Source organism: Drosophila mauritiana, unplaced genomic scaffold (genome assembly GCF_004382145.1).
Source record: "Drosophila mauritiana strain mau12 unplaced genomic scaffold, ASM438214v1 Y_01, whole genome shotgun sequence".
Lineage (NCBI taxonomy): Eukaryota > Metazoa > Arthropoda > Insecta > Diptera > Drosophilidae > Drosophila > Drosophila mauritiana.
The window spans coordinates 21,375-44,818 of NW_022881540.1; the positions used below are offsets into that span (position 1 = coordinate 21,375).

The following is a 23,444-nucleotide window of genomic DNA, read 5'->3' on the forward strand; positions in this document are numbered from 1 at the left end:
TTCATAATTTTTCTGGGATATCAATAGATATAGGGGAGACAAATCAGGTAAAATTTACAAATTTGGCGTGATTGGTGAGGCAGGGCTTTAGGGCGTTAGAGTGTGCGTGGCAAAAATTTTTTTAACCTACAAATCTACAATTCCAATAAAAATGTGAGAAAATATCAACACATTTGGCATCATGGGTCAACAAACTTGCGGTTCTGCCTGTTACACAATTTTCATTGAATCTAGTATACCCTTTTACTCAACGAGTAATGTGTATAGATATATACCCGTTACTAAGCTAGTGTGAATGCGGATGCGAAATTTCATAATTTTTCAGGGATATCGAGAGATATTGGGGAATAAAATGATAAACAACATAAAAATTATTGTGTATGGGTGTGCCAGGTTGGGATTTAGGGCGTTAGAGTGGGATCTGCAAAAAGGTTTGGCAAATCTATAGAAATTTACAAAACTAAGAAAATGATGAAAAAATTTTCGAAAATTGGTTCAAAATTGTGGGCGTGGCCGTATTGTGCGGTTTGTGGGCATAGAAACATGGGTCAACAAACTTGGTGAATCTCAACCATATAGTGTTTATAAATCCTGAATGTCTAGATCGACTCAGCTATTGATCATTTCGGACTCAGAAATGCTGCAAGCATCTTCGAGAGAACAATTGACGATATTCTGCGAGAGTAGATCGGCAAAAGCATGAAAAGGCATGAAAATGCCCATGTTAAGCACGTAGATTGGGTTCTGAAGAGCGATTGGGTACGATGCTAGCATGAGAGTATCGGGAGAAGACTCACTTTTATACGTTATGATCGTCACCAACAATGGTGCCATAAAAGAATTTCCAGTGTCCAAAAACGTATTTGAAGTAAGGTCATTCTTGGGCTTGGCCAGCTACTGTCGATGCTTTATCTGTCGGAGTTCAATCCGAACGTCAAAATTAAGAGATGGAAAACACACATCGATGAGTCCGGCGAACGAATTTTTTACAAGCCTGGAAAAAATAATCTCGTTGCAAATGCCCTCTCCAGACAACAACTCAATGTATTTGGAAATCAGGAACCAGAGTCATTCGCGGCCACGGTTCACAGTGAACTTTCGTTTACACATACTATCGAGTCCACGGACAAACCCGTGAATTGCTTCCAGAACCAAATATTTTTAGAAGAGGCGCGCTCCCCTTGTAAACACTTTTATACTTTTACGGAATAAGAGGCGTCACGCGATCAATTTCTCGTGCAAACAGACTTTGCTAGAGGAACTTGCCAACACCATTATTCCTAATGTTGTAAATGCCTTCCATTGTAATCTTCACACGCTGGCATTAATCCAAGACGATGTGGTTCGACAGTTTCCGGCCACAATGTTCTGACATTGTAAGAACAGGGTCACCGACATTTTCGCGGTCGCCGAAAGAAGAGAAGGTGAGATGGTGAGTGAGATCCTCACCACCGAGCATAACAGAGCTCACAGGTGGGCCCAAGAGAATGTGAAGCAGGTACTCTCCGAGTACTACTTACCCAAGATGATCAAATTGGCGAGCGAGATAGCCGCCAATTGCAAAACCTGAGCCAAGGCGAAATGCGATAGACATCCAAAGAAACAGGAGCTCGGTGAAACACCGATCCCGGGCCATGTAGGAGAAATATTGCACATCGATATTTTCTCCCCGGATAAGAAATACTTTCTCACCTGCGTGGACAAGTTTTCGAAATTCGCCATGGTTCAGCCAAAGACACTAGAACGCCATACGGTTTTTTGGCACGCGATTTTTTGGCCGTGGCTCTAGAGGTGGCTCAAGGCTCTCTCGAGTTTTTGTTCGAGAGAGAAAGAGCGGAGAGTGCTACAGCAAACAGCTCTTTTCTACGCATACAGTGATAGCAGACAACTGTATGTGTGCACACTTATGCTCATGCATTGTAAATTTGACAAAATATATTCTTCACCTTAGAAGTTCGTTCACTATATTCTTTTTTATCAATTGGCACCATGCGAAAAATTATTGTTTTCATTGCCTTAACGTTATTATTATTTATATAAAGCATAGAAATAGTAAAAGCCGAATCTATGTACATCACAAAATAAATTTCGAAAAAGACTTTATATTAGAATACTTATCATTAGGGTATTCAGCTTGCTAGGTGAAAAACGCGAGCTGGTCACACTGAGCGGTTGTTTATAGTTTTTGTCCGTGAATTTCACTTTAAATTGAATTCGCAAACCTGCATTCGTAGCTGTGCAAAATAGCACGCATTCTAAAATTTGGACTCTGCCTTGCAGAGTCGGCATGTGAATATCAACAAAGAACGGTGGATAAGGTGGCAGCCGCACAAGGGAGGCAACAAGCAACGTACTTATTAGAAAAAAATAAATAGACCGGATTAGTAACTGTAAAATGGATACGAACAGCGAAACTTCTAACTCTCAGCTTAGAAATAAGCCGATTGATTATGAAGAAATGCGGCAAGTAGCTGGTAAGTCTCCACTGGATATCAGGATGGAGTTATTGAATCAACGCTTTTCATGCACTGAATCTGTTAACCTAAGCACAATAACTACGACGATAACATTTACAAGTGCTACTTGCAATACTACATCTACTACAACTGCAGCAATCAGTAAGCCGAGCTCCAGAGAAAAAGTTGCTACTAGATTGTCTGATGCGCAAAAACTTCTGACGAAAGAGAGGAAGAGGAAGACCAATTTAACACCCAACCATAGCTCTAAACGAGCTGTCAGAGACGCGAAGCTGGAGCCATATCCAGCCACAAATATTGATTCAAACTCAAACAATAGGTTTGCCATGCTAGACATGGAATTGGACGAAACCAGTGATGGCATAGAAACTCCACAAGTTTGTCATGATGCCGCATCCACCTCGTGTGCATCGGCTGCTCCGAATATTCCTAATGATGACTGTGTACCAAATGTGACATCCAATAGCCCACAACAGTATACTGATAAGCAGAATTCTTATAAACAATCAAAACCACCGCAAATAGTACTGAGCCTTACCAACCTTAATGATCTCTTTGAGCTCATTACGGAGGTCACTAGCCTAGATAATTTAACAATTAAAGTCAATCAAGGGGAAACAGTGAGAATATTACCCAAAGACGCTGATACTTATAGAGCCATTGTTAATCTTTTGGATAATTCGGGAATTGAATTCCATACGTACCAAATGAAGGAAGAGAAGCCTCACAGAATAGTTGTTAAGGGACTCCACCATAGCACCCTAACCTACGAAATTATCGACAACTTTAAAACATATGACTTTGATGTTCTACAAGTACATAAGATCCAAGATCCAGGAGAAATAGAGAAGAAAAACTTAATATATTCTTCATTAATATAAAGACATGTGCAAAAATTAATGACATATACGATATTAACACAATATATGACAGAAAGTGCGGATAGAAGGAATGCGTAAATCATCTGAAATTGCTCAATGCACACATCTTGCCCTCTACTGCGACAATGAGACATCATTGAAATCACAAACAATAGTGCCTATGCTGGAAAACCATTTCGGCGTCAGCATCTCGAATATTCCGAGAAAAAGCTTCTGGGCGGAACAGAGTGTTCCAGGTCTGTGATAAAGTCCTAGTATAGTCAAACAGACGACTAGGCAACAAAATCACTCCCTAATGTGAGGAGAGGACAGACTTGGAGACCACAGTCCTAATTAAAGGGAGAGTGGTCCACAAAGACAACCTCAAGTAACCCGAGCAGGACCGTCGAGGTTTTTATTTTCTATATTTTGTAGCCACTTGGCATAAGATTTCATTATTTTTCGTTATCCGTAGCCACCACTTGGCATAGTTTTTTATATTCTTCATTATTCAGAGTCACTTGGCACAGTTTTTTATATTTTTCATTATTCAGAGCCACTTGGCATAATTTTCTAACAGTTCTTAGTTTAATTCAATTTACATCCTCTTTTTGCTGTAATTAGTGGTGGGCAACTCTATTCCGATGCACTCACTCATCATCATTGGATGTGATGCAAATGCACATCACGTGATATGGGGCAGCAGCGACGTGAACCAATGACGTGAGTCAGTCTTTGAATTTATCTTAAGTAATAATCTAGAAATCCTAAATGTCGGCAATGTTGACATTTGTTACTAGGGTAAGATCTGAGGCTCTGGACATTACACTTTCCAGCAGATCAGTGGCTTCGCATTAAGCGACTGGCACGTATCTCCTGAGGAGTCAATGTCAGATCACAGAATTATTCGTTTTAACATAGGGCTAAATCTAGAATGTAAAGAGCGTAGTAAGCGCAATCCCAGGAACACGAACTGGGAAGGTTTTAATGCCTCCGTACTGCGAGATCCAGTTACTGAGGTAACGGGAAACTCCGTAACACTCTACAACTGGAGGCCGCCGTAGAAGACATTAACTCGTGTATTACAAACGCGTTCAGAGAAAACTGCTCTCTTGGCCGAGCCAAGATGAATAAAGATGCTCCATAATGGAACGACCAATTGGAGAAGTTGCGGAAAGCGACCAAGCGTCTCTTTAACAAAGCAAAAAGAGAAGGGAACTGGGATGCCTACCGGATTAAACTGACCATGTATAACAATGAGATGGGATGGGAATACCCCAGTAACGGAACAAATTAGATCGCGTGCTACTGATTGGGCCAAAGCAAAATCAATATTAACAAGATTAAGATGGGTTATTGGTACATTCCAGACCTACAAATCTCCAGGTCCAGATGGCATTCAACCAATCCTGCTTCAACGAGCGCTAAGGAAAACATTGATCAGCAGCCTACCATTAGGCCATACCTACTGCCTGGAGTGTAGCCAAAGTAGTCTTCATTCCAAAAGCTTCCGAAAGAAAATCAGCAGAAGTGTTCTCTCTCCCGGATTTCTCTTCGAGATATATGAATTTGAAATATGAACAAAGAAATTACGTTTAATAGAAACTCGTGAATTGCTTCCAGAACCAAATATTTTTAGAAGAGGCGCGCTCCCCTTGGAAACACACTTTTATACTTTTTCGGAATAAGAGGCGTCACGCGATCAATTTCTCGTGCAAACAGACTTTGCTAGAGGAACTTGCCAACACCATTATTCCTAATGTTGTAAATGCCTTCCATTGTAATCTTCACACGCTGGCATTAATCCAAGACGATGTGGTTCATCAGTTTCCGGCCACAAAGTTCTGGCATTGTAAGAACAGGGTCACCGACATTTTCGCGGTCACCGAAAGAAGAGAAATCCTCACCACCGAGCATAACAGAGCTCACAGGTCGGCCCAAGAAAATGTGAAGCAGGTACTCTCCGAGTACTACTTACCCAAGAGTGCAAAACCTGAGCCAAGGCGAAATGTGATAGATCCAAAGAAACAGGAGCTCGGTGAAACACCGATCCCTGGCCATGTAGGAGAAATATTGCACATGGATATTTTCTCCCCGGATAAGAAATACTTTCTCACCTGCGTGGACAAGTTTTCGAAATTCGCCATGGTTCAGCCAAAGACACTAGAATAACAAGATACGAAACGCCATACGATTTTTTGGAACGCGATTTTTTGGACTTGGCTCTAGAGGTGGCTCCAGGCTCTCTCGAGTTTTTGTTCGAGAGAGAAAGAGCGGAGGGCGCTACAGCAAACAGCTCTTTTCTACGCATACAGTGATAGCAGACACCTGTATGTGTGCACACTTATGCTCATGCATTGTAAATTTGACAAAATATATTCTTCACCTTAAAAGTTCGTTCACTATATTCACTATATTCTTTTTTATCAATTGGCACCATGCGAAAAATTCTTGTTTTCATTGCCTTAACTTTATTATTATTTATATAAAGCTTAGAAATAGTAATAGCCGAATCTATGTACATCACTAAATAAATTTCGAAAATGGCCTCACCGTGGTATTCCCTGGGTACCGATTATTACATATATTACATATTATTAATTCTTAACATAAATATAAATATGTAAACGGTAGCTAATTTCAGCGGCAATTTTAACAAACGAATTTAAAAAAATTTAAAATTATAATAGTCAGGGCGTGAATTTTTAATTATTATTTTATATCATCATATTGCTACGAAATTGGCCACAACTCCAAATATGAAAATTTGTTTCTTCGATCAGAATTGATTTCGGGCCGAAAATCGTCTTCTAGCACAACACGCACACATATACGCGTTCTCGTCTTTTTTTTTTACTCATACAAGCAATCAAATTCTATTTTTAGATTTCTTACGCTAAGCGAGCGGAAAGAGAGCAGATTTGGCCTTCACCAAAAAAGTGGCTTCATAGTGCCAAACCAATGTATGGCCGTTAGGCATCTTGCCCTCTACTCTGCGACAATGAGACATCATTGAAATCGCAAACAATAGAGCCTATGCTGGAAAACCATTTCGGCGTCAGCATCTCGAATATTCCGAGAAAACGCTTCTGGGCGGAACAGAGTGTTCCAGGTCTGTGATAAAGTCCTAGTATAGTCAAACAGACGACTAGGCAACAAAATCACTCCCTAATGTGAGGAGAGGACAGACTTGGAGACCACAGTCCTAATTAAAGGGAGAGTGGTCCACAAAGACAACCTCAAGTAACCCGAGCAGGACCGTCGAGGTTTTTATTTTCTATATTTTGTAGCCACTTGGCATAAGATTTCATTATTTTTCGTTATCCGTAGCCACCACTTGGCATAGTTTTTTATATTCTTCATTATTCAGAGTCACTTGGCACAGTTTTTTATATTTTTCATTATTCAGAGCCACTCGGCATAATTTTCTAACAGTTCTTAGTTTAATTCAATTTACATCCTCTTTTTGCTGTAATTAGTGGTGGGCAACTCTATTCCGATGCACTCACTCATCATCATTGGATGTGATGCAAATGCACATCACGTGATATGGGGCAGCAGCGACGTGAACCAATGACGTGAGTCAGTCTTTGAATTTATCTTAAGTAATAATCTAGAAATCCTAAATGTCGGCAATGTTGACATTTGTTACTAGGGTAAGATCTGAGGCTCTGGACATTACACTTTCCAGCAGATCAGTGGCTTCGCATTAAGCGACTGGCACGTATCTCCTGAGGAGTCAATGTCAGATCACAGAATTATTCGTTTTAACATAGGGCTAAATCTAGAATGTAAAGAGCGTAGTAAGCGCAATCCCAGGAACACGAACTGGGAAGGTTTTAATGCCTCCGTACTGCGAGATCCAGTTACTGAGGTAACGGGAAACTCCGTAACACTCTACAACTGGAGGCCGCCGTAGAAGACATTAACTCGTGTATTACAAACGCGTTCAGAGAAAACTGCTCTCTTGGCCGAGCCAAGATGAATAAAGATGCTCCATAATGGAACGACCAATTGGAGAAGTTGCGGAAAGCGACCAAGCGTCTCTTTAACAAAGCAAAAAGAGAAGGGAACTGGGATGCCTACCGGATTAAACTGACCATGTATAACAATGAGATGGGATGGGAATACCCCAGTAACGGAACAAATTAGATCGCGTGCTACTGATTGGGCCAAAGCAAAATCAATATTAACAAGATTAAGATGGGTTATTGGTACATTCCAGACCTACAAATCTCCAGGTCCAGATGGCATTCAACCAATCCTGCTTCAACGAGCGCTAAGGAAAACATTGATCAGCAGCATACCATTAGGCCATACATACTGCCTGGAGTGTAGCCAAAGTAGTCTTCATTCCAAAAGCTTCCGAAAGAAAATCAGCAGAAGTGTTCTCTCCCGGATTTCTCTTCGAGATATATGAATTTGAAATATGAACAAAGAAATTACGTTTAATAGAAACTCGTGAATTGATTCCAGAACCAAATATTTTTAGAAGAGGCGCGCTCCCCTTGGAAACACACTTTTATACTTTTTCGGAATAAGAGGCGTCACGCGATCAATTTCTCGTGCAAACAGACTTTGCTAGAGGAACTTGCCAACACCATTATTCCTAATGTTGTAAATGCCTTCCATTGTAATCTTCACACGCTGGCATTAATCCAAGACGATGTGGTTCATCAGTTTCCGGCCACAAAGTTCTGGCATTGTAAGAACAGGGTCACCGACATTTTCGCGGTCACCGAAAGAAGAGAAATCCTCACCACCGAGCATAACAGAGCTCACAGGTCGGCCCAAGAGAATGTGAAGCAGGTACTCTCCGAGTACTACTTACCCAAGAGTGCAAAACCTGAGCCAAGGCGAAATGCGATAGATCCAAAGAAACAGGAGCTCGGATATGCACATGGATATTTTCTCCCCGGATAAGAAATACTTTCTCACCTGCGTGGACAAGTTTTCGAAATTCGCCATGGTTCAGCCAAAGACACTAGAATAACAAGATACGAAACGCCATACGATTTTTTGGAACGCGATTTTTTGGACTTGGCTCTAGAGGTGGCTCCAGGCTCTCTCGAGTTTTTGTTCGAGAGAGAAAGAGCGGAGGGCGCTACAGCAAACAGCTCTTTTCTACGCATACAGTGATAGCAGACACCTGTATGTGTGCACACTTATGCTCATGCATTGTAAATTTGACAAAATATATTCTTCACCTTAGAAGTTCGTTCACTATATTCACTATATTCTTTTTTATCAATTGGCACCATGCGAAAAATTCTTGTATTCATTGCCTTAACTTTATTATTATTTATATAAAGCTTAGAAATAGTAATAGCCGAATCTATGTACATCACTAAATAAATTTCGAAAATGACTTTATATTAGAATACTTGTCATTAGGGTATTCAGCTTGCTACGTGAGAAAAATTAATAAAGCAGTGATTGTTGAGTGCTTGTGTCCGCACTTTGTGCCTCGGACTTCGGGAAATTAAAAGCACCATCTGATTTATTTTTTAATATTTGCAAAATATACATTAAAGTTTCAAAAATATTTAAAAAAAAAAAATTTATTGTTGAGCAATGCATTAAGTGCACAAATAAAAATAGTGCCTTCTCATTATGGTTTTATGAAAATAATGAATGTTATTCACATATCTGCTAAACAAACTTATAAAAGTTTTGGTTTTGAAGCATTGCATGGACTGTGATGATAGCTGATAGACAAAAAAAGCAAGCTAAGCTCAGCATTCTATCTCATAAATAAAAAAATGAGCGATATTTAAACAATTGGCGACTGATAAATGGACGCAAAATATAAAAAAAAAACAATATTTACAAAAATAACTTAATTGGGGAACATGGAAATGTTTTAATGTTAAACATTAAAATATTTCAAGTCGACTCGAAGGCCTAATAAATAAAGGACCCCATTACAATTGTAATGGCCTCACCGTGGTATTCCCTGGGTACCGATTATTACATATATTACATATTATTAATTCTTAACATAAATATAAATATGTAAACGGTAGCTAATTTCAGCGGCAATTTTAACAAACGAATTTAAAAAAATTTAAAATTATAATAGTCAGGGCGTGAATTTTTAATTATTATTTTATATCATCATATTGCTACGAAATTGGCCACAACTCCAAATATGAAAATTTGTTTCTTCGATCAGAATTGATTTCGGGCCGAAAATCGTCTTCTAGCACAACACGCACACATATACGCGTTCTCGTCTTTTTTTTTTACTCATACAAGCAATCAAATTCTATTTTTAGATTTCTTACGCTAAGCGAGCGGAAAGAGAGCAGATTTGGCCTTCACCAAAAAAGTGGCTTCATAGTGCCAAACCAATGTATGGCCGTTAGGCATCTTGCCCTCTACTCTGCGACAATGAGACATCAGAGCCTATGCTGGAAAACCATTTCGGCGTCAGCATCTCGAATATTCCGAGAAAACGCTTCTGGGCGGAACAGAGTGTTCCAGGTCTGTGATAAAGTCCTAGTATAGTCAAACAGACGACTAGGCAACAAAATCACTCCCTAATGTGAGGAGAGGACAGACTTGAAGACCACAGTCCTAATTAAAGGGAGAGTGGTCCACAAAGACAACCTCAAGTAACCCGAGCAGGACCGTCGAGGTTTTTATTTTCTATATTTTGTAGCCACTTGGCATAAGATTTCATTATTTTTCGTTATCCGTAGCCACCACTTGGCATAGTTTTTTATATTCTTCATTATTCAGAGTCACTTGGCACAGTTTTTTATATTTTTCATTATTCAGAGCCACTCGGCATAATTTTCTAACAGTTCTTAGTTTAATTCAATTTACATCCTCTTTTTGCTGTAATTAGTGGTGGGCAACTCTATTCCGATGCACTCACTCATCATCATTGGATGTGATGCAAATGCACATCACGTGATATGGGGCAGCAGCGACGTGAACCAATGACGTCAGTCAGTCTTTGAATTTATCTTAAGTAATAATCTAGAAATCCTAAATGTCGGCAATGTTCCGACATTTGTTACTAGGGTAGGATCTGAGGCTCTGGACATTACACTTTCCAGCAGATCAGTGGCTTCGCATTAAGCGACTGGCACGTATCTCCTGAGGAGTCAATGTCAGATCACAGAATTATTCGTTTTAACATAGGGCTAAATCTAGAATGTAAAGAGCGTAGTAAGCGCAATCCCAGGAACACGAACTGGGAAGGTTTTAATGCCTCCGTACTGCGAGATCCAGTTACTGAGGTAACGGGAAACTCCGTAACACTCTACAACTGGAGGCCGCCGTAGAAGACATTAACTCGTGTATTACAAACGCGTTCAGAGAAAACTGCTCTCTTGGCCGAGCCAAGATGAATAAAGATGCTCCATAATGGAACCAATTGGAGAAGTAGCGGAAAGCGACCAAGCGTCTCTTTAACAAAGCAAAAAGAGAAGGGAACTGGGATGCCTACCGGATTAAACTGACCATGTATAACAATGAGATGGGATGGGAATACCCCAGTAACGGAACAAATTAGATCGCGTGCTACTGATTGGGCCAAAGCAAAATCAATATTAACAAGATTAAGATGGGTTATTGGTACATTCCAGACCTACAAATCTCCAGGTCCAGATGGCATTCAACCAATCCTGCTTCAACGAGCGCTAAGGAAAACATTGATCAGCAGCCTACCATTAGGCCATACCTACTGCCTGGAGTGTAGCCAAAGTAGTCTTCATTCCAAAAGCTTCCGAAAGAAAATCAGCAGAAGTGTTCTCTCCCGGATTTCTCTTCGAGATATATGAATTTGAAATATGAACAAAGAAATTACGTTTAATAGAAACTCGTGAATTGCTTCCAGAACCAAATATTTTTAGAAGAGGCGCGCTCCCCTTGGAAACACACTTTTATACTTTTTCGGAATAAGAGGCGTCACGCGATCAATTTCTCGTGCAAACAGACTTTGCTAGAGGAACTTGCCAACACCATTATTCCTAATGTTGTAAATGCCTTCCATTGTAATCTTCACACGCTGGCATTAATCCAAGACGATGTGGTTCATCAGTTTCCGGCCACAAAGTTCTGGCATTGTAAGAACAGGGTCACCGACATTTTCGCGGTCACCGAAAGAAGAGAAATCCTCACCACCGAGCATAACAGAGCTTACAGGTCGGCCCAAGAGAATGTGAAGCAGGTACTCTCCGAGTACTACTTACCCAAGAGTGCAAAACCTGAGCCAAGGCGAAATGCGATAGATCCAAAGAAACAGGAGCTCGGTGAAACACCGATCCCTGGCCATGTAGGAGAAATATTGCACATGGATATTTTCTCCCCGGATAAGAAATACTTTCTCACCTGCGTGGACAAGTTTTCGAAATTCGCCATGGTTCAGCCAAAGACACTAGAATAACAAGATACGAAACGCCATACGATTTTTTGGAACGCGATTTTTTGGACTTGGCTCTAGAGGTGGCTCCAGGCTCTCTCGAGTTTTTGTTCGAGAGAGAAAGAGCGGAGGGCGCTACAGCAAACAGCTCTTTTCTACGCATACAGTGATAGCAGACACCTGTATGTGTGCACACTTATGCTCATGCATTGTAAATTTGACAAAATATATTCTTCACCTTAGAAGTTCGTTCACTATATTCACTATATTCTTTTTTATCAATTGGCACCATGCGAAAAATTCTTGTATTCATTGCCTTAACTTTATTATTATTTATATAAAGCTTAGAAATAGTAATAGCCGAATCTATGTACATCACTAAATAAATTTCGAAAATGACTTTATATTAGAATACTTGTCATTAGGGTATTCAGCTTGCTACGTGAGAAAAATTAATAAAGCAGTGATTGTTGAGTGCTTGTGTCCGCACTTTGTGCCTCGCACTTCGGGAAATTAAAAGCACCATCTGATTTATTTTTTAATATTTGCAAAATATACATTAAAGTTTCAAAAATATTTAAAAAAAAAAAAATTTATTGTTGAGCAATGCATTAAGTGCACAAATAAAAATAGTGCCTTCTCATTATGGTTTTATGAAAATAATGAATGTTATTCACATATCTGCTAAACAAACTTATAAAAGTTTTGGTTTTGAAGCATTGCAAGTGGACTGTGATGATAGCTGATAGACAAAAAAAGCAAGCTAAGCTCAGCATTCTATCTCATAAATAAAAAAATGAGCGATATTTAAACAATTGGCGACTGATAAATGGACGCAAAATATAAAAAAAAAACAATATTTACAAAAATAACTTAATTGGGGAACATGGAAATGTTTTAATGTTAAACATTAAAATATTTCAAGTCGACTCGAAGGCCTAATAAATAAAGGACCCCATTACAATTGTAATGGCCTCACCGTGGTATTCCCTGGGTACCGATTATTACATATATTACATATTATTAATTCTTAACATAAATATAAATATGTAAACGGTAGCTAATTTCAGCGGCAATTTTAACAAACGAATTTAAAAAAATTTAAAATTATAATAGTCAGGGCGTGAATTTTTAATTATTATTTTATATCATCATATTGCTACGAAATTGGCCACAACTCCAAATATGAAAATTTGTTTCTTCGATCAGAATTGATTTCGGGCCGAAAATCGTCTTCTAGCACAACACGCACACATATACGCGTTCTCGTCTTTTTTTTTTACTCATACAAGCAATCAAATTCTATTTTTAGATTTCTTACGCTAAGCGAGCGGAAAGAGAGCAGATTTGGCCTTCACCAAAAAAGTGGCTTCATAGTGCCAAACCAATGTATGGCCGTTAGGCATCTTGCCCTCTACTCTGCGACAATGAGACATCATTGAAATCGCAAACAATAGAGCCTATGCTGGAAAACCATTTCGGCGTCAGCATCTCGAATATTCCGAGAAAACGCTTCTGGGCGGAACAGAGTGTTCCAGGTCTGTGATAAAGTCCTAGTATAGTCAAACAGACGACTAGGCAACAAAATCACTCCCTAATGTGAGGAGAGGACAGACTTGAAGACCACAGTCCTAATTAAAGGGAGAGTGGTCCACAAAGACAACCTCAAGTAACCCGAGCAGGACCGTCGAGGTTTTTATTTTCTATATTTTGTAGCCACTTGGCATAAGATTTCATTATTTTTCGTTATCCGTAGCCACCACTTGGCATAGTTTTTTATATTCTTCATTATTCAGAGTCACTTGGCACAGTTTTTTATATTTTTCATTATTCAGAGCCACTCGGCATAATTTTCTAACAGTTCTTAGTTTAATTCAATTTACATCCTCTTTTTGCTGTAATTAGTGGTGGGCAACTCTATTCCGATGCACTCACTCATCATCATTGGATGTGATGCAAATGCACATCACGTGATATGGGGCAGCAGCGACGTGAACCAATGACGTCAGTCAGTCTTTGAATTTATCTTAAGTAATAATCTAGAAATCCTAAATGTCGGCAATGTTCCGACATTTGTTACTAGGGTAGGATCTGAGGCTCTGGACATTACACTTTCCAGCAGATCAGTGGCTTCGCATTAAGCGACTGGCACGTATCTCCTGAGGAGTCAATGTCAGATCACAGAATTATTCGTTTTAACATAGGGCTAAATCTAGAATGTAAAGAGCGTAGTAAGCGCAATCCCAGGAACACGAACTGGGAAGGTTTTAATGCCTCCGTACTGCGAGATCCAGTTACTGAGGTAACGGGAAACTCCGTAACACTCTACAACTGGAGGCCGCCGTAGAAGACATTAACTCGTGTATTACAAACGCGTTCAGAGAAAACTGCTCTCTTGGCCGAGCCAAGATGAATAAAGATGCTCCATAATGGAACCAATTGGAGAAGTTGCGGAAAGCGACCAAGCGTCTCTTTAACAAAGCAAAAAGAGAAGGGAACTGGGATGCCTACCGGATTAAACTGACCATGTATAACAATGAGATGGGATGGGAATACCCCAGTAACGGAACAAATTAGATCGCGTGCTACTGATTGGGCCAAAGCAAAATCAATATTAACAAGATTAAGATGGGTTATTGGTACATTCCAGACCTACAAATCTCCAGGTCCAGATGGCATTCAACCAATCCTGCTTCAACGAGCGCTAAGGAAAACATTGATCAGCAGCCTACCATTAGGCCATACCTACTGCCTGGAGTGTAGCCAAAGTAGTCTTCATTCCAAAAGCTTCCGAAAGAAAATCAGCAGAAGTGTTCTCTCCCGGATTTCTCTTCGAGATATATGAATTTGAAATATGAACAAAGAAATTACGTTTAATAGAAACTCGTGAATTGCTTCCAGAACCAAATATTTTTAGAAGAGGCGCGCTCCCCTTGGAAACACACTTTTATACTTTTTCGGAATAAGAGGCGTCACGCGATCAATTTCTCGTGCAAACAGACTTTGCTAGAGGAACTTGCCAACACCATTATTCCTAATGTTGTAAATGCCTTCCATTGTAATCTTCACACGCTGGCATTAATCCAAGACGATGTGGTTCATCAGTTTCCGGCCACAAAGTTCTGGCATTGTAAGAACAGGGTCACCGACATTTTCGCGGTCACCGAAAGAAGAGAAATCCTCACCACCGAGCATAACAGAGCTTACAGGTCGGCCCAAGAGAATGTGAAGCAGGTACTCTCCGAGTACTACTTACCCAAGAGTGCAAAACCTGAGCCAAGGCGAAATGCGATAGATCCAAAGAAACAGGAGCTCGGTGAAACACCGATCCCTGGCCATGTAGGAGAAATATTGCACATGGATATTTTCTCCCCGGATAAGAAATACTTTCTCACCTGCGTGGACAAGTTTTCGAAATTCGCCATGGTTCAGCCAAAGACACTAGAATAACAAGATACGAAACGCCATACGATTTTTGGGAACGCGATTTTTTGGACTTGGCTCTAGAGGTGGCTCCAGGCTCTCTCGAGTTTTTGTTCGAGAGAGAAAGAGCGGAGGGCGCTACAGCAAACAGCTCTTTTCTACGCATACAGTGATAGCAGACACCTGTATGTGTGCACACTTATGCTCATGCATTGTAAATTTGACAAAATATATTCTTCACCTTAGAAGTTCGTTCATATATTCACTATATTCTTTTTTATCAATTGGCACCATGCGAAAAATTCTTGTTTTCATTGCCTTAACTTTATTATTATTTATATAAAGCTTAGAAATAGTAATAGCCGAATCTATGTACATCACTAAATAAATTTCGAAAATGACTTTATATTAGAATACTTGTCATTAGGGTATTCAGCTTGCTACGTGAGAAAAATTAATAAAGCAGTGATTGTTGAGTGCTTGTGTCCGCACTTTGTGCCTCGGACTTCGGGAAATTAAAAGCACCATCTGATTTATTTTTTAATATTTGCAAAATATACATTAAAGTTTCAAAAATATTTAAAAAAAAAAAAATTTATTGTTGAGCAATGCATTAAGTGCACAAATAAAAATAGTGCCTTCTCATTATGGTTTTATGAAAATAATGAATGTTATTCACATATCTGCTAAACAAACTTATAAAAGTTTTGGTTTTGAAGCATTGCAAGTGGACTGTGATGATAGCTGATAGACAAAAAAAGCAAGCTAAGCTCAGCATTCTATCTCATAAATAAAAAAATGAGCGATATTTAAATAATTGGCGACTGATAAATGGACGCAAAATATAAAAAAAAAACAATATTTACAAAAATAACTTAATTGGGGAACATGGAAATGTTTTAATGTTAAACATTAAAATATTTCAAGTCGACTCGAAGGCCTAATAAATAAAGGACCCCATTACAATTGTAATGGCCTCACCGTGGTATTCCCTGGGTACCGATTATTACATATATTACATATTATTAATTCTTAACATAAATATAAATATGTAAACGGTAGCTAATTTCAGCGGCAATTTTAACAAACGAATTTAAAAAAATTTAAAATTATAATAGTCAGGGCGTGAATTTTTAATTATTATTTTATATCATCATATTGCTACGAAATTGGCCAAAACTCCAAATATGAAAATTTGTTTCTTCGATCAGAATTGATTTCGGGCCGAAAATCGTCTTCTAGCACAACACGCACACATATACGCGTTCTCGTCTTTTTTTTTTACTCATACAAGCAATCAAATTCTATTTTTAGATTTCTTACGCTAAGCGAGCGGAAAGAGAGCAGATTTGGCCTTCACCAAAAAAGTGGCTTCATAGTGCCAAACCAATGTATGGCCGTTAGGCATCTTGCCCTCTACTCTGCGACAATGAGACATCATTGAAATCGCAAACAATAGAGCCTATGCTGGAAAACCATTTCGGCGTCAGCATCTCGAATATTCCGAGAAAACGCTTCTGGGCGGAACAGAGTGTTCCAGGTCTGTGATAAAGTCCTAGTATAGTCAAACAGACGACTAGGCAACAAAAACACTCCCTAATGTGAGGAGAGGACAGACTTGGAGACCATAGTCCTAATTAAAGGGAGAGTGGTCCACAAAGACAACCTCAAGTAACCCGAGCAGGACCCTCGAGATTTTTATTTTCTATATTTTGTAGCCACTTGGCATAAGATTTCATTATTTTTCGTTATCCGTAGCCACCACTTGGCATAGTTTTTTATATTCTTCATTATTCAGAGCCACTTGGCACAGGTTTTTATATTTTTCATTATTCAGAGCCACTCGGCTTAATTTTCTAACAGTTCTTAGTTTAATTCAATTTACATCCTATTTTTGCTGTAATTAGTGGTGGGCAACTCTATTCCGATGCACTCACCCATCATCATTGGATGTGATGCAAATGCACATCACGTGATATGGGGCAGCAGCGACGTGAACCAATGACGTCAGTCAGTCTTTGAATTTATCTTAAGTAATAATCTAGAAATCCTAAATGTCGGCAATGTTCCGACATTTGTTACTAGGGTAGGATCTGAGGCTCTGGACATTACACTTTCCAGCAGATCAGTGGCTTCGCATTAAGCGACTGGCACGTATCTCCTGAGGAGTCAATGTCAGATCACAGAATTATTCGTTTTAACATAGGGCTAAATCTAGAATGTAAAGAGCGAAGTAAGCGCAATCCCAGGAATACGAACTAGGAAGGTTTCAATGCCTCCTTAATGCGAGATCCAGTTACTGAGGTAACGGGAAACTCCGTAACACTCTACAACTGGAGGCCGCCGTAGAAGACATTAACTCGTGTATTACAAACGCGTTCAGAGAAAACTGCTCTCTTGGCCGAGCCAAGATGAATAAAGATGCTCCATAATGGAACGACCAATTGGAGAAGTTGCGAAAAGCGACCAGGCGTCTCTTTAACAAAGCAAAAAGAGAAGGGAACTGGGATGCCTACCGGATTAAACTGACCATGTATAACAATGAGATGGGATGGGAATACCCCAGTAACGGAACAAATTAGATTGCGTGCTACTGATTGGGCCAAAGCAAAATCAATATTAACAACGGAGTGATTAAGATGGGTTATTGGTACATTCCAGCCCTACAAATCTCCAGGTCCAGATGGCATTCAGCCAATCCTGCTTCAACGAGCGCTAAGGAAAAGTACACTACTACACTACTGCCTGGAGTGTAGCCAAAGTAGTCTTCATTCCGAAAGCTTCCGAAAGAAAATCAGCAGAAGTGTTCTCTCCCGGATTTCTCTTCAAGATATATGAATTTGAAATATGAACAAAGAAATTACGTTTTATAGAAACTCGGGTGTTTGACTCACCCTAAACTCGTTGGTTGTTATCATTTTAGTCCACTTATCCAGCTTAAGACGCATGGTCTTTGTTAGGTAGTTCCAGAAAAACTCCGGACGGTTGTCGGTCTGGAAATTCGTTTGCCAAATAGACTTCGAAGTTTAATGTCCAACTTCACTTACCGGCTCCTTCATTTCCTTTTCGTCAGCCACTTCAAGTTATTTTTTGTAAAATTTATTTTCAGTGGCTAAGATTTAAGTTGTAATCACAACTTTAGAATCTGATTTCACGTATGACAACAAAATCATTTGCTGCTAGGTATTAAATTAAATATACCGGGTTTGTCGATTTTGCAATGTCTGTCTTTGCATAATAAACTTTTTGCAATTTTTTCTCATTTTATTCCCAATATCTACCGATAATGTCGTCTTATTATTATAATGTGTTTAATGCGTTTTATCATTTTGCTCAATTCTCTCACGCTCGCTTGTGGCGTTAATAGAACCCACGACCACTCCACGTCTCTCGGCCTATTTGCTCTTCTGGCTTGGTTCCGATTCCTACATTCAGCCCTCCGTCCGGCCGAACTCATTCATGAACTCAGCTACAGTGGGTGTTTTTAAAGGACCTTCACCATCTGCCACTTTCTCAACATCATACCTGCCATACCGATGAACCTTTACTATCTTGTCCGAACCAAGAAGCTTTTCTTTTAACTTCTGTAAAAAAACGTTGACCTTGTACTGCTTTTCGTCTTTCCTCTTCTGATTGAATGTTCGCCTGTTCCGCAACGCCTTTATATTATTCTTAGTCTCCTGGCGCATCTGGCTACGATCTTCTTCTAACTCCTGTATCATACTGCTGCACCTGTTCTTTAAGTTATGAACTGTCAATAACTCGTATGTCAACACCTGTTAGTAGTTTGAGCGGTGACACTTTTGTGATTCTGGAATCGATATTGTTTATCAATTGTTGAACTTTACCCAAATTGTACCAAATTCCAGGGCTCTCTAGACTTATCTTCGACATCATCGGCTCCACGATTTTGTGCATTCTTTCGACTTGACCGTTACCCCGAGGTACACCTGTAGCGATTAATAAATGCTGAATCTGCTATTTTTCCCAATATTCTCTGAAAAAGTTTGATGTGAATGTTGCACCACGGTCTGACACTATCCTGAATGGGTTACCAAAATGTACCGCCTGTCTGTAAGATATATAGAAGCTCCTCTGCCCCAGTACTTCGCGTCGGATACAACCAAACGTACTGACTGCATCTGCGATGACTAGTATGTGATTATACTTCTTGTTGGTGATCTGCATCGGTCCTACGTGATCTATATGCTAAAAGACGAGTGGTTTCTCTCCCTTATCAATTGGATTGAGATATCCCTCCTCTCTTTCTGCTTTCGAGCTTACTAAAATGCACTCAACGATTCGCCGAAAAATGCCTTACTTATGAGCAATCTGAATGATTTAAGTTTCCATTTGATATGGAATGACGATTAGTTTTCTGCATGGATCCCTTAACAACTGAGCTTCCTTTAGCTTATGCGCTCCGCTTTCTGTCAAAACAAAACATACCACTCGACTGAGAGCGTCTACATGGCTCATCTTTGTTCTAGATCGATGTTCGATTTTGTAGTCATAGTCTTGTAAAATCATCGCCCACCTAGCTACTCGCAACGGAACTTCTTTCTTCTTCATCGTCATTGCAAACGCGTAACAATCTGTGACCATTTAAACCATGTTCCCAGGACATACACCTTCCATTTTATCAATGCTGGAATGACTGCTAGAACTTACAGTTCGTTTGAGTTATATGTGGATGTAAATGACTGTCTCCTCTATCTTTTGCAATAGAAAATTTCCCTTCTTTTCTCCAAAGGTTTAGCTATTTAGCTCTTATTACAGAAGCCAACAGAAAAATATTCTGGATCACCCTTGAAATTAATCTAACATTGAAAGAACACATCACGGAAAAGGAGAAGTTTATAAATCAAACCAGAGAGAATGCTAAAGTCGAGTTTCCCGACTATCAGATACCCGTTACTCAGCTTGTGTGAATGCGAACGCGAAATTTAATAATTTTTGTGGGAAATAGTCAGAGAGGGGAAAGAGCGGGAAAGGAAATATAAAGTAAAGGCAAATCGATAGAAATTTAAAAGCAAAAAATTATGAAAAATTATCTAGATAAAAATTAAGAAATGATGCGTGCCATAACAGTGCCAAGGTATTGTGAAGTTTGAGCCGGTCAGAAGAAAGAGTTTAAAGAAGGCTGTTCAAGAATGTAACCGAGGAAACGTAAGGCCCCGATCCGAGATGCACAGGAGGTTGAATTGGTTGGCCTGGCCTTCGGACTCCGACATATACTTTATGTGGTCGAAAACGCATCCTTCTACTTTCCTTTTTAACGAATTTAGTATTCCATTTCACTATACGAGTAAAGGGCATAACAAGAGAGAAAGCTTGGTCGAGTTGCCCCACTATTAGATACCAGTTACTCAGCTAATGGGAATGCGAACCCGAAATTTCATTATTTTTCTGGGCATCCATAAAGGAGTGTCATGGTCAAAGTTTTGTTGGAATACCGATAGAAATGGGAAAGACAAACAATAAAACGAAAAAATGAAATAACATTTTTCAAAAGCGTGGGCGTGGATGTTCTGTGCGGTTTTCGGCGTTAGAGTGGGCGCAGAAAAAACGTTTTTGGCAAATCAATTCCAATTTAAAAGAATAATAAAAATTAGAAAAAGCATCAAAACATATTTCAAAAGTGTGGGCTTGACGGGTAAAATGAGAGGAAAGAGATATTGGCACTTCTAGATGAAGATTACGAGAAAAATTAAGAGTATTAGGACTAAGCTGAGATGGAAGGAAACATGAATTACAAAACAGACTCTTTGCTCAGTATGGCTTGAATTCGGATAATGAAGAAATCTGAGTGAGGGTGTACATATATGAAAATCAACGACTTAGTGGAGCGGCAAAGCTTTTTATTGGTAGTCATAGGTTGACGAATTCCCGAATAGCCATACTCTTATGCGGTACCTAAGTCGAATCTAATATTTTGCCCTACCATACAGCTCACTGCCGTACGATCTTCAGCGTGTCTATTCGTCAGGTCCCGACAATATCCGTGGTTGTGTGCTCAGATTCTGTGCGGAAGCCTTGTGAAAGCCTCTACTGAAACTGTTTACCTTATCCCTGGTATTCGCACATATATGGAAGGAGTCCTTTGTGATTTCTCTTTAAAATGTAGCAAATTGGATGTAAGCAATTACAGAGGAATCTCTAAATTGTCAGCTATCGCAAAACTTTTTTTAAATGTTATCACTCCTACCTTGGAGCACCTTTGTAGATCAAACAGATGACACGGTGAGCACGGTTCTATGAAACGCAGATCAACAACCACTAACCTCTTGGAGCTAACTTCTTTCGTAATACAGGGCTTCAAAAATAATTTTCAAACAGATGTCATCTACACTGACGTTAGTAAAGTATTTGACTCTGTTAATCATTACCTTCTAGTAAGGAAACTTGATCTATTAGGTTTCCCTATTGTTGTTTTAGGATGGATTTCAAGCTATCAGAATGGCAGGACGGAACAAGTTCTCTTTAAAAATTCTCTATCCTGAAAACTCCGAGTCACATCTGGTGTCCCACAAAGGAACCACCTTGGTCCGCTTCTTTTTACCGGGAGAAGACTCACGTTTATACGTTATCATCGTCACCAACAATGGTGCCATAAAATAATTTCCACAGCAGAAAAACGTATTTGAAGTAAGGTCATTCTTGCGCTTGGCCAGCTACTGTCGATGCTTTATCTAGGACATACTTAAGGGCGAAAATGGGAGTGTTAGCCGACACAGGCCCAGGAGTATCCAGGTAGAATTTTCCGAAACGGAACAACGTGCCCTCGAAAAACTGCGTCGTCTGAGGACGTCATCCTCAGATAACCTGATTACAAAAAAGCGTTTAATCTAACGACAGATGCTTCGGCCTACTGCATTGGCGCAGTGCTGTCCCTAGAGGGACGTCCTATTACAATGATCTCTAGACATTGAGCGAAAGAGAGGTTAACTATGCTACCAACGGAAAGCTGTTAGACATAGTCTGGGCACTAGCCAAGTTGCGACACTACCTTTATGCGGTCAAAGAAATAAACATCTTTACCGACCACCAACCCTTGACATTTGCGGTGTCGGAGTTCAATCCGAACGCCAAAATTAAGAGATGGAAAACACACATCGATGAGTCCGGCGAACGAATTTTTTACAAGCCTGGAAAAATAATCTCGTTGCAAATGCCCTCTCCAGACAACAACTCAATGTTGTTGGAAATCAGGAACCAGAGTCATTCGCGGCCACGGTTCACAGCGAACTTTCGTTTACACATACTATCGAGTCCACGGACAAGCCCGTGAATTGCTTCCAGAACCAAAAATTTTAGAAGAGGCGCGCTCCCCTTGGAAACACACTTTTATACTTTTACGGAATAAGAGGCGTCACGCGATCAATTTCTCGTGCAAACAGACTTGCTAGAGGAACTTGCCAACACCATTATTCCTAATGTTGTAAATGCCTTCCATTGTAATCTTCACACGCTGGCATTAATCCAAGACGATGTGGTTCGACAGTTTCCGGCCACAATGTTCTGGCATTGTAAGAACAGAGTCACTGACATTTTCGCGGTCGCCGAAAGAAGAGAAGGTGAGATGGTGAGTGAGATCCTCACCACCGAGCATAACAGAGCTCACAGGTCGGCCCGCCAAGTGCAAACCCTGAGCCAAGGCGAAATGCGATAGACATCCAAAGAAACAGGAGCTCGGTGAAACACCGATCCCGGGCCATGTAGGAGAAATATTGCACATCGATATTTTCTCCCCGGATAAGAAATACTTTCTCACCTGCGTGGACAAGTTTTCGAAATTCGCCATGGTTCAGCCAAAGACACTAGAATAACAAGATACGAAACGCCATACGATTTTTTGGAACGCGGTTTTTTGGCCTTGGCTCTAGAGGTGGCTCCAAGCTCATCTTTTCAGAAGATGAAAATGCCAATGTTAAGCACGTAGATTGGGTTCTGAAGAGCCTGTACGATGCTAATATCAGAGTATCCTGAGAAGACTCACGTTTATACGTTATCATCGTCACCAACAATGGTGCCATAAAAGAATTTCCACAGCCCAAAAACGTATTTGAAGTAAGGTCATTCTTGCGCTTGGCCAGCTACTGTCGATGCTTTATCTAGGACATACTTAAGGGCGAAAATGGGAGTGTTAGCCGACACAGGCCCAGGAGTATCCAGGTAGAATTTTCCGAAACGGAACAACGTGCCCTCGAAAAACTGCGTAATATCCTGTCGTCTGAGGACGTCATCCTCAGATAACCTGATTACAAAAAAGCGTTTAATCTAACGACAGATGCTTCGGCCTACGCATTG

At 39.9% G+C, this 23,444-nt stretch overlaps 1 protein-coding gene across 1 annotated transcript in view; it reads right to left on the reverse strand.

The window, feature by feature from the left end:
- Positions 1-18,193, reverse strand: part of LOC117149945 (dynein beta chain, ciliary-like) — a 33,437-nt gene extending 15,244 nt beyond the window's left edge. The window contains exons 1-2 of the mRNA XM_033316846.1: positions 18,182-18,193; positions 18,029-18,127 (exon numbers count right to left, since the gene is read on the reverse strand). Of these exons, the coding sequence (XP_033172737.1) occupies positions 18,029-18,127; positions 18,182-18,193 (111 nt within the window). The remainder of the gene's footprint in view (positions 1-18,028; positions 18,128-18,181) is intronic.
- Between the last annotated feature and the right edge of the window lie 5,251 nt (positions 18,194-23,444).